The sequence below is a fragment of the Topomyia yanbarensis genome, chromosome 3, assembly GCF_030247195.1.
Source record: "Topomyia yanbarensis strain Yona2022 chromosome 3, ASM3024719v1, whole genome shotgun sequence".
NCBI lineage: Eukaryota > Metazoa > Arthropoda > Insecta > Diptera > Culicidae > Topomyia > Topomyia yanbarensis.
This window is the reverse complement of record NC_080672.1, coordinates 393,491,665-393,507,933: the sequence shown is the minus strand read 5'-3', so window position 1 is coordinate 393,507,933 and position 16,269 is coordinate 393,491,665. Positions and strand designations below refer to the sequence as shown.

Sequence of the window (16,269 nt, the reverse complement as noted above, 5' to 3'; positions counted from 1 at the left end):
ATTTGTCAGCGAATTTCGTAAACTGCGAATGTATTTTTCCTGTCAGCAAATTTTTATGACAGCAAATTTTGCTTCCAGCATGTACATTTGTCAGCAAATTCATTTATCAGCAAATATTTTTGTCAGAAAATGTGTTCGTAGGCACATTTATGTTTCAGCAAATATATTGGACAGCAAATTGATTTGTTTGCAATTTTATTTTTCGGAAAATTTATTTGTTAGTAAATATAGTTTTCAGCAAAGTCATTTGCCAGAAAATTTATTTGTCAGCAAGTTGAGTTGTCCGCAACTTTTTTTGTTAGCAATTATATTTGTCGGCAAAGTAATTGTCAGCAAAAATATTGGTTTGTAAATTTTTATGTAAGCAAGCATATTTGTTAGCTAATATATCTGTCAGCAAATTCAGTTGTCATCAAATGTATTTATCGGAAAATATATTTTTCGGCCAATGTGTACGTCGTCCAATTCATGTGTCAACAAGTTTATTTGTCAGTAAATTGATTTATCAGTAAAAATATTGCTCAGCAGATTTGTTTGTTTTTCAAATATATTTGTCAGCAATTTCTTTTGCCAGAATTTTTTTTTGGTGAATATATTTGTCAGCAACTTCATGTGACAGCAAATATATTTATCAGCAAATTTTTGTATTAGTAAATTTATTTGCCAGCCAGCGTATTTGTCAGCAAGTTTATTTTTCAGCAAATTCCGTTATTTTTCAGCGAATATATTTGTCAGCAAAATTTCTTTGTCAGCAAATTTATTTGTCAGCAAATTTAGTTGCCAGCCAGTACATTTGTCAGTAAATTCATTTATCAACAAATATTTTTGTCAGAAAATGTGTTCGAAGGCACATTTATGTTTCACCAAATATATTTGACAGCGAATAGATTTGTTTGCAATTTTATTTTTTGGCGAATTTATTTGTTAGTAAATTAGTTTTCAGCAACGTCATTTGTCAGTAAATTTATTTGTCAACAAATTGATTTACACGCAATTTTTTTTTGAATGAAATATTTTAATCGGCAAAAGAATTTGTCAGCAAAAATATTTGTTTGTAAATTTTTATGTCAGCTGGCATAATTGTCGGCTAATTTAGTTGACAGCAAGTTCAGTTGTCATCAAATGTATTTATCGGCAAATTTATTTTTCGGCGGCCAATGTATACGTCGTCCAATTTATGTGCCAACAAATTTATTTGTCAGTAAATTTATTTAGCAGTAAAAATATTGCTCAGCAGATTTGTTTGTTTGCAAATATATTTGTCAGCAATTTCGCTGTCAGAATTTTTTTTGGTGAATATATTTGTCAGCAATCTCATGTGACAGCAAATATATTTGTCAGTAAATTTTTGTATCAGTAAATTTGTTTGCCAGTCATCGTATTTGTCAGTAAGTCTATTTGACAGCAAGTTTGTCAGAAAATTCCGTAAACATCGAATGTATTTTTCAGCGAATATATTTGTCAGCAAATTTCTTTGTCGGCACATTTAGTTGCCAGCCAATACATTTGTCAGCAAAGTGATTTGTCAGAAAATATATTTGCCAGCAAGTTTATTTGTCAGCAATCTTATTTGTCAGCAAATATATTTGGAAGCAAATTTTTGAATCGATATTTAAATCATATTCAAATAATCGATATTCAAATAATCGATTAGGGGACATAGCAGTTTTTCATCCCATTTTCTGACACTCTTTAAATTTTTTTTTCGGAAGCAGGAAGGCAAAATGGATTAGTTTTTTTTGCATATTATAAAGCACTCCTTGAATTACGTAAAGGTGTTTTTATAGCTCGATATTTAACATTGATTTCGTTTTGTCCCTAAACTACCAATAAAACAAAGCTTGTGGGACGGTCTTGAATGTATTGAAAAAACAATTTTTTAAGTGCTCCGTTATACGTGAACGAATTGTGTTTATTGAATTTATGGTTGGAAAGGAAGGTATTTTAATAAGTTAAAAGTTAAACCAAGTGAATTTAATAATTAATCCATACTTTATACATATTGTTAATATGTATAAAGCATGTATTTATTATTACATTTAACTGTTTCGTGTCACTCATATCTTAGAAACTGAAAAGTATAACCCAGAAAAAACTAACAGTTATTTTTTCGAATTTAAAGAAAAAATATAGAATGCATACATCTCTGTTACCCAATTTTTTGTCGCTGATTTTTTTTGAGAAGATTCATCATGTACTTGAACTTGAGCCGAGCATTTCAAAATTAATTCAGTAAACGATAAATCTACCATAAACTCTCGGCAGCCGGCTGCCCAGAGTAATAAACACATGATAACACAACTGAGAGTCGCATACACCCAGGTTTTTTTACGCGAGGGATACGTACCGCGTAAAAAACCGCGTTAATTGGAAAATCCGCGTAAGAAAACGCGTTAATTCGAAAATCCGCGTAAAAAAAATCTCAGCAAAAGACTTAGAATATTTTTGGAAGTTTTTTTGCACGGATTTCGCAATAAATGCGGTTTTTGCAAAAATATTCTAAGTCCCTTTGAATGCAAAAGACTTAGACTTTTTTCCGAAAAAAATTTCTAAGTCCTTTTAAATGCAAAGAACTTAGAAGAATTTTGGCAGTTTTTATTTTGCGCGGATTTCGCAATTAACATGGTTTTTGCAAAAAATATTCTAAGTCCTTTTGAATGCAAAAGACTTAGAAGATTTTCGGAAAGATGGAAGAGACGGGTCTGCAACACTCCTTATGGACCACACCCCAACAATATGGGTATTTTCGGAATGGACTTGAAGAGTAGGTGTCAGAAATTGATTTTTGACGCCACTTTTTTAATTAAAGATGGCGACTTCCGGTTGAGCGAAATTCGCTATAACTCAATCAATATGGATATTTTCGGAATGGTCTTGAAGAGTAGGTGCCAGAAATTGATTTTTGACGCCATTTTGAAATCAAAGATGGCGACTTCCGGTTTAGCGAAATTCACTGTAACCCAATCAATATGATCAATATAATCAATAATTCTTACTATTTGCAGTCAAAAATACAATTTTCTTTTTGAATATGATTCTAAACGCCATTTTAAATCGAAATTCTCTTAACAAAAATGTTCTAAAATGTAGTAGTTCTCGAGATATTTTAACTTTTGTTTTAACAACACAATTATTTTGTTTTATTACCACCTTTTCATACGTTAGTCGCGTTTCTCCATCAACAATAATAGGTTTTTCAAAAGGCCCGTAAACTTTCCTGCAACTTTCTCTTTGACATCAAGGCGATATTGTAAACCATTTGAAAGTTACATGAAAGCAACCAAAATATATTTCAACCATAGGGTCTGTTGATTAAACTATATAGCTGAATCATATGTTGGTTGTTTTCATGTAACTTTAAAATGTTTCACAATATCGCCTTGATGTCAAAGAGAAAGTTGCAGGAAAGTTTACGGGCCTTTTGAAAAACCTATTATTGTTGATGGAGAAACGCGACTAACTTATGAAAAGGTCGTAATAAAACAAAATAATTGTGTTGTTAAAACAAAAGTTGAAATATCTACTAGAACTACTACATTTTAGAAAATTTTGTTAAGAGCATTTCGATTTAAAATGGCGTTTAGAATCGTATTCAAAAAGAAAATTGTATTTTTGACTACAAATAGTAAGAATTATAAAGAAATGTCAAAAGTTGTTGTTAGGAAAACTTTTTTATTGAAAGCTTTTCCAGGATCCAAATACACTAAAAAAGTTGCTTTTATGTCTTTAAAACGATAAACATTAAATTTTTGACATTTTTTGATGGGGTAACGCGAATAACTTTTAAAAAGAGCATAATTACACGAATTAATTGTTTTTGAAGGAGCAAAATTTCAAATATCTCGAATACTATCGCATTTTGGAAGATTTTTGTTAATTTGTTGATTTTGATTTTAAATTGTGCTTAGAATTATATTCTGTAATAGAATTACAATTTTGTATGTCTATTAGTATGAAATTTTAAAACATGTACGAAGTTATTGTTAGGAAAACTTTTTTACCGATTTTTTCTCCATCATGCAATCACATTCAAAATGTTTCTTTTCTCTTTAGGTTTTTGGAAACAAAATATAAGAAAATTAAAAAATGGGGTTTTTCGCAATTTAAATTTTTATTATAAATTTTTGTTTTTTTGAAAAAATAAAAATGACACAACATTTTTTTCAGTGTATATTTTTTTCAGACAGAAGTATTCATTCCCTGTAACTCGTTCTCAGATAGTTTTGCTGTATAAAATACAGTAATCGAACAAAAAAAATTGAAATTCATACACGTAGAAACGTTTACGCCGTTTTGAAAAGTTGCTCTTGGGTCAAAATAATCTTATTACCTGTGGAAAATATTTAGTCTTGCATGACGGTGAAACGTGTAAAGTTTCATTGGAATCTAAGATGGTCGGTCACGATTTTAAAGATTTTCGGACGGATCTTCGTGGAATTCCTCTTGTACGGACATCATGCTCATGCTCATGAGAAGATTTATTATGTACTTGAACTGTAACAACTTTTTCAAGAATTAAAAAAAAAGTTTTGAATTTTTATATGAAAACGGTGAAAAAATACTAGTATATCTCATATCAATCGAAATTTTCGTAAATCTAAAATATCAGTTACTAACGAAGTTTGTTACACTAGTTATTCAGAAAAGTTTAGTTTTGCAAGCAATTTGAAGTCGTGAAAAAAATGAATAAATTTGATGAATTAGGATATTTGTCAGAAAATACGTGTTAAGATGGCCACTATTTTTGAAATCACATCAAGAGTTATCTTTTCTAACGCAACTTGAGAGGATCTCGTCAGGAGAAAATGAATATAAATTTTGCCATCCGAATTTTGTCGTGCTCTGCACTTATAACCGTGTGTTCAAATTACCACACACAATCCCCAGCAGAGCTTTTGTCCAATGCCATCCAACTGATAACAAGCAGCGTCCGAATGAAGCCATGTGTGTCTGACGCGTGACAAGTTCAGTAGTCTGATTGACAAACTATCCCTGTGTGGAAGCTAGCCGCGGGAACTTCATGTCTGTGTGTCAATCATTTCCAGCTCAAGTTTCACTGGTGTTCCCCGGTAACTACCGTAACGGACGTCATTCGTCAACGCGTACGCAGTGCAAGTGCAAGCTAGTCGTTCGCGTTCCCAGGAGGCAAATCGTACTCGTCTGCGGTGTTGAGTAGCTTTCCTGTAGATTGCACCATTGCGTTAGGGGGTACTAATAAGGATGCGGAGATAATATTACGCGAAACCTGCCAATGTTGGAGTTCGAATATCAAGAGTCGATATTTTGTTTCTTTGGCAGTTTTAGCATCCTCATCGGGTTGTTATTTGTTAATCGCTACGTCTATTCACTGCACGAGTAAATCAATCCTTTGGACTGTATGAAGCCTTACCCACATCAATCAACCAAGCTTCTCCATTGGAATAAATCCCGGTGGTGGCGCTTGGCTGTTTGAAACATCAATTATTCAGCTCTAATTTCAAATTCGCTGACGCTATTATCAACTAGGATTCCCAGAAAATTTTATCATCATTTCCAAAGCCTCATAAATACTGTTTTTCAACTATAATTACTTCTACCCGTTAATCCATTGTAGGAATTTCGCGCGAACAATTAAATCCGCTGGTTGCCACCCGGCAACCACCGGCGCGTCCGATTTACTAGCTAATCCAGTGATCACGGCATCACAACGGAGTGGCTGTGGGTTAGCTTTTATCATCAAGCAGAAAGCTAAATCCTCATCATATCACATTTCGTTAATTTCTGTAATCAGCAGCAAATGGGCGCAGACGGCAGCAACAGTATCAGCATCAGCAACCACAACAACAACACCAACACCATCAGCACCACCGGTAACAGGTGGAACGAGTCCTAAATTTTAATCAGAGCGAAAATCTAAACATCTTTGTTCTATCTTCCTCATAGGACCAAATCCCCAGCCAAACCAAACCGGATCCCAGGACAAGCTAGTTAGTCCTCTTTCGTCGTAGGAGCTCCCTTGTTGTCGTGTACCAAGTAGCCACAGCAAAGAGCATCGAATTTCGTTACCCCAGCCTACTAGGAGTAGCTAATAAGCGCCGGCAGACGTGCGTCGGTCGTCGGTCGAGCTTCGCTCAAAATAGAAACCAGATACACTATAGTGATTTATCCTACTGTTCGGTGGAATGTCTGTTTCCGTCGGCCAACTTTCCTAGTCAGTAGAGTTTTAAAATCGAATCTGCGTCAATCCGTGGTCGTGGATGGAGAAATATAGATCCTTAAAGTAAACGAAAAGTCAATTACCAGAGCCCGAAAGGACTGATAGAGTTTCATATACCTACATCTAGATTAGGAAGTTAAGGAACAAATATTTACCGAAAAATTTTAATCCTCAAACAAACAGTTGACTGTGCAAGAACCATGCCGAAAATAGATCAACTTTCGATCGACATCATCATCATCATCATCGCCACCATCAACATCGAGTGTTGTGCGGCTTTTGCCGAAAAGTTCCGTGCAGTTTAAGGCTGAAAAGTGCTCGACACAAAGTGTAAAGTTTGATTAGCTTTTTGATTCCCATCAGTGGCACCGGCACCGGAACAACAGGTAGATTCGATTCGATTGATTTTGTTTGCCGTTCAGTCAGATCCCGATTCCTAGTGGAAAAGTTTGACACTCCCTCCCAGTGTGTGCATTTTAGTGTTGTGTCAGACGAAAACCGTAGTGAGTCCTGTGTAAAATAGATGTCAGCACCAAGCTATTCGTGAAGTTTAAAAGAGCAATCGGTATTTGTTCGTGTACCGCCTACTTTGATTTATATGTTTTATATGTTAGTCCTACTGACGGTCGACAGAAGTCGGGAACAAATTTGTTTGTGTGTTTAATCGGAATAACACCCGACTACAACCAAACAGTGTCCCTGGATGTGCTAATCTATGTTCCTTCTTCTCTGCGGTTTATCCGTTACCACCATCCCTCTTCCCCGTTCCTGCAAATGTGTGTTGCCGTGTGACTATTCGTACTATGGGAGCACTCGCACCGCACCAATGTCCGTAGAGCAAGAACCACCAGTCGTAAGTGTTTGATCTCTTCTTTTTCTTTTTTGTTTGTTTTTTTTTTTGCTGCAGACCTTTCCTCCTGGCAAGTAGTTGCTTCACGTGCATTTTCTGGCGCAGCTTTTGCGAGCACCTCTGTTTGCTTTTCGATTACTGTTGGACAATTTGTTCCAGTTTGTAGCTAGATTCTAGATAACACAAATTGTACCATATGTTGTTTGCACTATTTTAAATCTATTCTGGAACAGGGATTTCAATTAATGTAGTCCGAATTGATTTTTTTAATTTCCGTTCCTATTTTTTATTTAGTCTCAGACTTATTCAATACTTTTCTAATTCGCATAAAGTGATGTACACGTCGGACTCGATTATCCGGGGATTCGATTAACCGTGATTCGATTATCCGGGTGTTTTGAAAAAAATCAAATTTCAACTATAATGTCTTATTATAGTACTAATTCGATCATTGCAGTCAATAGAACATTTTTTCGGGCAATTTGGGGGTCTCGGGTTAACCTCCTCTCAAATTTTAACCTACCTCAAAAATAGCTTATATATGGGTTATTCCGCGCAAAGTGACCTAAAAAAAACAAAACTTGGAATCGACCTTCATGGATTGGAACCAGTTTTGAAGAAATCGTTCATTTAGAGCCAATATATAATAACCTAAATTGTTGTGTCGTTTAAATAGCCCCTAAATCCATGGGAACACTCTTAACCGTTATGTGTCCGACGCGATACCCGGATACCTTTTTAGGTTACAAATATAGAAATTCCGATATTTTTTCCGTAGCTGGAATTTGAAATTTTGTGACATCTTAGAACTTCACTAAGTTAAGCTTTTGGGGTAATAATGTTTTTGATGTAGTAAGAAGGGAGTGAGGAGGGGCTCCTGAATTTTTTACTACGTCACAGGCCGACGTTGATACCCGGGTACCCCCAAAACTGAAATGCCAATAACCAAGGTAATTTCCAACCGATTTTGATGCTTTTGGGTGTTTTCGATTCAAGCACTCATCCATTTTGAGACATGGTAAGAATGAATCGGGTTACTTCACCCGGTTCTCGGGAATCCGGATTTCCGGAAGCATGTTCCAGTGCTTGGATATTATTTGTAAATTTCAATGGAATACTAGCAATATGGGTATCAAAATTCTTGACATAGCATTAATAGGCTGTATTTCGTGGTATTGGAACCATTTGGTGATTTCACTACGGAACGGACATTCCTGAGCAGGTTCCCGCAGGGCCGTGAATGGCCATTCCATTCCAATTCAATTTTTCAAACTACCATAGGGTCCCGTAACGATAAATAATAGACTTCCGAAACAATTTGAAGAGTTTTGATACTCATTTTGCTAGGGCATTATTTAAATTTACAAGTCATACCCTAGTACTGGAACATTACTCCGGAAAATCCGGATTACCAAGAACCAGATCCATTCATCCGGTTCAATGTTACAGAATCCAAAAGTGGACGAGTTCCCAAATCCATAACATCTAAAAGCCATAGTTATGAGCATTTTAATTTGTGGGTACCCGGGTACCCTCGTTGGCCTGTTCCTGTGTTTTTGTTGGACACATTACGGTTAATTTTAACAAATTGTTTAAAAAAATGTTTTTCTTCGGATTATATCTCTGGTACTGTTTGCACTAGAATCAATCAGCGAGATATTTTTTTTTAAAGATTTGTTTAGGGATTCCAAAAAAATGAAAAGTTTTTAATGCCAATATTGCCAAATATGCAACTTTTTAATTTTACACTAAAAGTACATTTTTCTCGTAATACATCGGTTACTGTAGGCCACATAAAACGTCATTATACCTACATTGCTCGGTCGGTTCTGGCTATCTCTTGGCATAATGATGACATGCTTTTCAGGATTCTGTTTGGATACTTTTAAAGATTCTGATCGAAGTTTTCTTAGCATCCCAATGGAATCTATTTCAGAACGTCGATGCAATATTTATCCGTATTTATACGGTTTTTTCTCTGAATTTTGATGCAGGATTCTAGAGGAAAGCTTCTTAAATGTCTAGTGGAATATTTCTCAATATAGAACTCTGCTGAAGATTATGCTTTATTCCAGATACTGACAGAATTATGGTCCTATTATCATTGGAATCCGGTGTAATGTTCTGATGAATATCCTGCTTTGAGTTCCAGTGGACTTTGACACAAACAATATTGCGCTTATCCCATTATCCCCTTCAATAAGTGATTCCTGCTCAGAATTCCAATAGCATCTTTAACCCGTTCGTGCCCTTCTGGTTGATGAACAACCATGTTTCTATATGACTATAACTTTTGGTTTACACAACGTTAAGTAAGGCTAATAACTGCAACTAGGATCTTTCATTTGAGCACTAAAAGTTATAAATATCAGCATTAGAACAGAAGTTATTACAATTAATCTGATTGGGACCCACTGAAGCAGTGCTGCCAGGGATAGTTTCTGTTAATGGCGAAAATGAAATTTTGGAATATTTTCTTAGCCTGGGAATATTATTGAAAACTTCTAAAACTTTCTAATTTAGATTGTCCTCAGTTACCTTTTTCATGCAATTGGACTAGATCGGAAGGTAAATATTGAGCAGCTGCAAAAGAAGCACCTATCTTTCTTAAACCAGGTTTTTCGTGTTTCTTGACGCCAACAGTTTTAAGGAAAAATAGTTTTGGGATACGCGGTAGAAAAAAGTTGGTCAAGAAATGGTTAACGAGACTCTGTGAAGAGACCCGGCCGTCACTGGAGGTGATTTCAATTCTTGGGTAGCTCAAGCAAAGATGGATGATAGGCTATGTAAAGAGGGCGCCAGCAGTTCTTCTCGCCGAGGCGCCCGGGAACCTGGTAGTCCTTCGCTAGTGACAAGTATGAGTGGGACAGTTTGCGAAGACTACATGCGTAGTTATTACCTGACAATCCAGTATTGGTCAACTAAATGATGCTACAAGGACAAGGACTCTTTGTGGGTGCGCAACACGCACTCTTCTAACTAGAATGACTAGACATGTTAGCTATGATATGTGACACTCTACGTAAATTAAACTGGAGCCAAGAAACAGACGACCCCCAGTTTACTTACTAACTTTATTTCTCTGGTATTCGAGTAATCGAATCAGTTACCTCGGAAAATCTAAGCCCTGGGTAATCGAGTTTGACTTGTATTGCAAAAGACACACCTTATTAAAAAGTTTATCTTAGAATTCTTGTACAAATAGCTATAAACAACTGATACATATCGTTAACTCGTTACCAATATGAATAATAAATGAAAACCAACTGAAAATACAAATCAAAACCTGAAAGTCTGAAAAATCGACTAGGGCCAAAATAGGTACATTTATATTTACCATAATAGGAAAATTTGCCCTGGTCATTTTATTTCCAATTTCTCCACGAATGAATGAATGAATGAAATAACGCCAAAAAAAAGTTTGATTCGATTATCCGGGGTGAGATATTTTTCAAATCCCCGGATAATCGAGTCCGACCTGTATAACAAAAACGTATTAAATGAAGGAATAAAATTAAAAAAGGTGAAAGTAAAAAATAAATGAATTGAATTAAAAATTTTAAAAGATTACAAGAAAAAGCGAAAGAAATTTGTCGAATACAAAAATAATAATTACTAATAACACATAATCAGAATAAAGAAAAAAATATTGAAAAATTGTGGCACTAATTCAAATAGAAAAATAGGAAATACATAATAAGTGGAAAATATGTAAAGTAGATATGATGAAACACAGGAAAAAGAAACAAATCGTAAAAGTTTGACAATGCCAAAAAAGCTCAAAATAGAAAATGATGACATAGATTGAAATTGAAAACTATTCAGCGACAGTAAAGCTGCTACTGTCCATTAGAGTGACAGGAAAAAAATGACCCCTATCCGCCCACCCCTGAGTCGATTTCTAGTCCCACCAGGAGTACTTGTTCCAAATTTGAAGCAAATCGGACAAGTCTAGCTACCGGACCAACGTGCCTGAAGTTTGTATGAGATTTTTAGACAATTTACATGGAGAAAATCCACTAACTCGCATTTTTGCCGCTTGGTGGCACTGTATGCATCGTATTACCACTGTAGGTGAAAATAAGAAAGATAATTTAATTGTCTACAACTTTGTCGAAGACTGCTAGTGAATCTGGCTTTGTTAAAAGAAGTTATTAAACTTTTAGCGAAGTGATTTCTGAGTCAGTTTTCCATAGGGCCTAGCAGTGCATGCTTGTGCATCAGTACTCGATTCACACGAACTAAACATTTTTGTGAAATAACCGTTAGATTTAGCTCAATAGTATGTCAGAAGAATTGTAGTAAATAATAGGAGTCATGTTTTGGTTAGAAAATTTTAGTTCCACATACAAACTTCAGGCACGTTGGTCCGGTAGCTAGACTTGTCCGATTTGACTCAAATTTGGTGCAAGAACTCCTGGTGGAACTAGGAATCGAATCAGGGGTGGGCCGATTGAGTTTTCAAAAATTTGAACCTTGAGGTTCAAATAACATTTCATCAAAAAATACGCCTAGTTTACAAAATCACCGCTAGATGTCATTGCAAGCATAAGAACACGGACCTACGCAGGGGTTACGTTCCTGAAGATATGCCAAACAAGTTTGTTAGGGACCGCACGACAATCGCATCAACTGGTCAAAAGTTTATAAAGTTTAAATTTTGCTACTCTTCCTGCCTCACATTTGCAAAACTCGTATTCCGCTCATTACACAAATGTGAACCACATGTTCCACGAAGATCCGTCCGAATATTTTAAAAATCCCGACCGACCTTATCTTACATTCCGATGAAACTTTACACGATTCACCGGCATGGAAGACTAAACATTTTCCACAGTCAATAAGATTATTTTGACTCAAGAGCAATTTTTTAAAAAGGCGTAGACGTTTCTACGTGCATTAATTTCAATTTTTTTGTTTGATTACTGTATTTTAATTAGCAAAACTATCTGAGAATGAATACTTCTGTACGAAAAAAATATACACTGAAAAAATTGTTGTGCCATTTTTCACAATAACAAAAATTTAGGTTAAAAATTTAAATCGCAAAAAAACCCATTTTTATATTTGTCAACAAAAACCTAAAGAGAAAAGAATCATTTTGAAAGTAATTGCATGACGGAGAACTTATCGGTAAATTTTTTTTTCTAACAATAACTTTATACATATTTTTAAATGTCATACTCATTGACATACAAAACTGTAGTTTTATTATACAGAATAATTCTGGCTATCATTTTAAATCAAAATGCATGTAACAAAAATCTTCCAAAATGCGATAGATGTCGACATATTTGAAATTTTGTTCAAACAAAAACAATTATTTTGCAATTTTCCCCATCATAAAATGTCAACAATCTAATGTATATCGTTTAAAAGACGGATAAGAAACTTTTTCAGTGTATTTGAATCATGAAGAAGCTTTAAATAAAAACAGTTTTCCTAATAACACCTCTTTACCTTTTGAATATTATCCCGATCCGACTTCCGGTTCCGGAGTTACGGGTTGTGGCGTGCGATCACATAGCAAATTGTGATTCAAACCGATACTCCGATGAAAGAAAAAAAGGTAAAAGTTACTCTAAAATGTCTCTCAAACAACTTAAATTTGCAGTTCTAGGTCACCGACGGCCAAACAAACTTTCGTTGACTACATTGACCACCATAGACGGTTCCGGAAGTGCCCGAGAAAAGCGGCCATCTTTCAAAACTAGCAAACTCATATTAGGTTCTCGGAAATGGTTGGGCTGATTTTCACAAACTTAGTCCCAAATGATAGCTATATTATCCCCACAGATTGCTATAAAATTATCGTACGGATTGCGTATATGGTTCCGGAAATATAGACTGAACCGTTCGGCCACATATGAAATTCCCATATAAGCAGGTACTCAAAATTTTTTTTCAAAGGGGAAAGAAATGAAATTTCAGAAATCGAATTCGTATTTTTGATGCCAAAAATCTTTAAAATGCATGAAACGTCGAGATTTTATGTTATCTCGAAAATTTTTTTTTATAATGATCGACTTTTTAGGACTTAGCCGGTTTCACTCCTTTTTCAATTCAATGTTACCGTTGCTGTTTTTCTTTTGCAAAATTTTAGAACTCGAATAATGATTTCTTTTCTTGTATATAGTTGTCACGTCATGTATGATAAAATTGTAATGTATATATTTGAAAGCTTTTAATAAATATAAGCAACTTAAAAATTCTCGTGTTCATGATTGAGAAAGGCACATTTGCCCCGCTAGGTGGATTAAAGTTGGTTTTTTTTATAATTCATACTATTTGCACTCAAAAATACAATTTTCATTTCGAATATCCCAAATGCCATTTCAAATCAAAAAGCCAATAACAAAAATTTTCTGAAATATATTAGTTCTCACGATATTTGGAATTTTGTATTAACAACATAATCATTTTGTTTTAATACGACCCTATGAAACAGTTATTCGCGTTTCTCCATCACAGGTTTTTCAAAAGTTCCATTAAATTTCCTGTAACGTTTCCTTTGGCTTCAAGGCGATATTGTAAACCATTCGAAAGCTACACGAAAACAACCAAAATATTGTTCAACTATATGATTTAATCATCAGACTCTTTCACATCATTTTTTTCAGTGTATATTTTTTCGTAAAGAAGTATTCATTTCCTATAAATAGTTCTCAGACAGTTTTGCTGTTTAGAACACAGTAATCGCGCAAAAAATTGAAATTAATGTACGTAGAAACGTACTCGCCCTTTTGAAAAATTGGTCTTGTATCAAAATATTGCAACTGGCAGAGAAAATCATGGAGATTCATGAGCCGAGCACAACTGCAAAGTTTCGTTCGAATCGATGATGGTCATATTTTGCTGTCGGCCGGTTTCTCATGAAATCCCTCTTGTGCAAAAGAGGAACTACTGCAGAGAAAATTCGTATATTTCTAAAGGGATGAAAGATAAAGAGTTTTAATGTTTCACATAGCTGAAAAGGGAAGAATTCACGTGGTGTTTTAAAAACAATCGAAATTTTGGTGTACGGTGGTGCGATTAAACAAAACAATGTGAAGGTAATGTGCCTAACTGTGGAACGACAAAATGCTCTCTCTGGAGCTATATCCAAGATGGCAGTGTGATAGGGAACCTTGGGATAACCACTTACTGTTCTCTAAATTCAGAAACCGTTCTAGAAACCGAAAAAGAAAGATTCCAAACTGATTTAACGGAAACGACTTTTAGCATGAAACAACGGACACGAATTGGAACTTGGAATGTATTAACCCTAGCCCAGCAGGGTAAATTGGCACAACTTGCCAATGAGACATGCCGCATGAAGCTTGAGATCCTAGAACTGAGCGAAGTCCGTTGGCCGAACTTTGGAGAACACAGATTGCTGTCGTGTCAAATTCTGCCATACTCTGGTCTACGAGGTGAACACGCTCCTCGTCACCGTGGAGTTGGCTTCCTGCTCAGCGCGCACGCCTACACTGCGCTATGAAGTGGGAGCCTATTAATGAGAGAATAATCGTTGCCAGATTCAGAACACGGGTTCGAAACCTTATCATGATCCAATGTTACGCGCCAACTGATGCTGCCGAAATGCAAGAAAAGGAGAACTTTTACAGTCAAATGAATGCTGTCGTGGATAAAATTCCGAATGGTGATATCAAGATCTACATGGGCGACTTCAACGCGAAGGTGGGCTCCGATAACTCGGACTATGAGCACGTCATGGGACGTCATGGCCTCGGAGAAATGCGCGAAAACGGAGAGCTGCTTGCAGAGTTTTGTGGCAACAATGACATGGTGATCGGGGGATCGCTCTTCCCCCATCGGCCAGTACACAAAGTAACATGTGTTTTCCGTGATGGCTTCACGGAGAATCAAATCGACCACATCTGCATCAGCCGAAAATGGAGAAGGAGCCTCCTTGATGTGCGTAATAAGCGCAGCGCCTGTATAGCGTCCGACCACCATCTCCTAATCGGCGAGATCCGGCTGCGTATTGCAAGGATTCATCGACAGGAGGAGAAGATCGGGCGTCGGTTTAACACACGTCGTCTGAAAGATGCTGCGGTAAGAAGGTTCGTCGAGGAACTGGAGAACCATGCTGCAGATATTCCGGAAGGTGGAAGCGTAGAAGATCAATGGACCGCCTTCATCGCCACCGGCGAGAATAATCTGGGTGAGCTACGTACCCAGAGAAAACAGTGGATCACAGATGACACCTGGAAGAAGATAGACGAAAGAAGGGACGCCAAAGCCGCGATTGAGCGAGCTAAAACACGAGGAGCCAAAGTCGCAGTCCCTCAGCGCTATTCGGCTCTAGAGGAGGAAGTGAAACGCTCATGTAGATGGGAAAAAAGAGCGTGGCAGGCTCCCTAGCCGACAAAAGTGAGAAAGCCGCACACACTGGCGACATCCGTCTCCTCTACGATATCTCACGCCGCCTTAGTGGGACAAAGATTAATGCTACAATGCCCGTGAAAGACACATCTGGACAGTTGTTAACCGACCGCGCTGACCAGCTGAAACGGTGGTTCGAACACTTTGAAAACCTTTTTCAAGTGTCGGCCACGCCATTAACAACTCGGCATGATCCACCAAGGGTTCGACGTATTACCCGCGTCAACACCGAAGCTCCATCACTGCAAGAGATAGAAGCAGCCATCCGGAGCATGAAATCGAACAGAGCCCCAGGGGTCGATCGCATATCAGCAGAGATGCTCAAAGCTGACCTCGTAGTATCTGTACAACTGTTGCATCAATTATCCTACAATATCTGGGACACCGCGACTTTTCCGGCCGACTGGATGCAAGGCGTCTTAGTGAAGGTACCCAAAAAGGGTGACCCGACTGTATGCGATAATTGGCGGGGCATCATGTTACTGTGTATCGTTCTCAAAGTTCTCTACAAAGTGATCCTGAATCGGATACAGGAGAAGATTGACGCAACTATCCGACGGCAGCAGGCAGGATTCCGTGCCGGACGATCCTGTGCAGACTATATTGTCACGCTCCGTTTCATCCTGGAGCAAGTTATCTGTCATGTCAGGAACTCCTTAGCAGCCGGTTCTTGAAAGTAGTGGATGACACGTTGAATTCGAAATCCTCGAAACACATCGTTGAATGTGGCAGACATGAAGCGAATCGGATCATAACCACCATGTAGGGAGTTCCTATGTTCCAACAGCAAAAAGCTTCGTTGACGGAGCACAGATGTTCCGGTGCATAGATGTGG

General features: G+C 36.8%; 1 protein-coding gene across 18 annotated transcripts in view; it reads left to right on the top strand.

The window, feature by feature from the left end:
- The window catches only part of LOC131694238 (potassium channel subfamily T member 2), a 510,796-nt gene that overhangs the window by 121,228 nt on the left and 373,299 nt on the right, over positions 1–16,269 (top strand). For 2 of the 18 annotated variants that reach the window (XM_058982785.1, XM_058982784.1), the window contains exon 1: positions 5,672–7,049. In XM_058982785.1, coding sequence (XP_058838768.1) covers positions 6,912–7,049 — 138 coding nt within the window. In that variant the 5' untranslated portion in view covers positions 5,672–6,911. Of the gene's footprint in view, positions 1–5,671; positions 7,050–16,269 lie in introns of those variants that run through there. The other 16 variants (XM_058982776.1, XM_058982775.1, XM_058982769.1 and 13 more) reach the window with 12 other exon arrangements.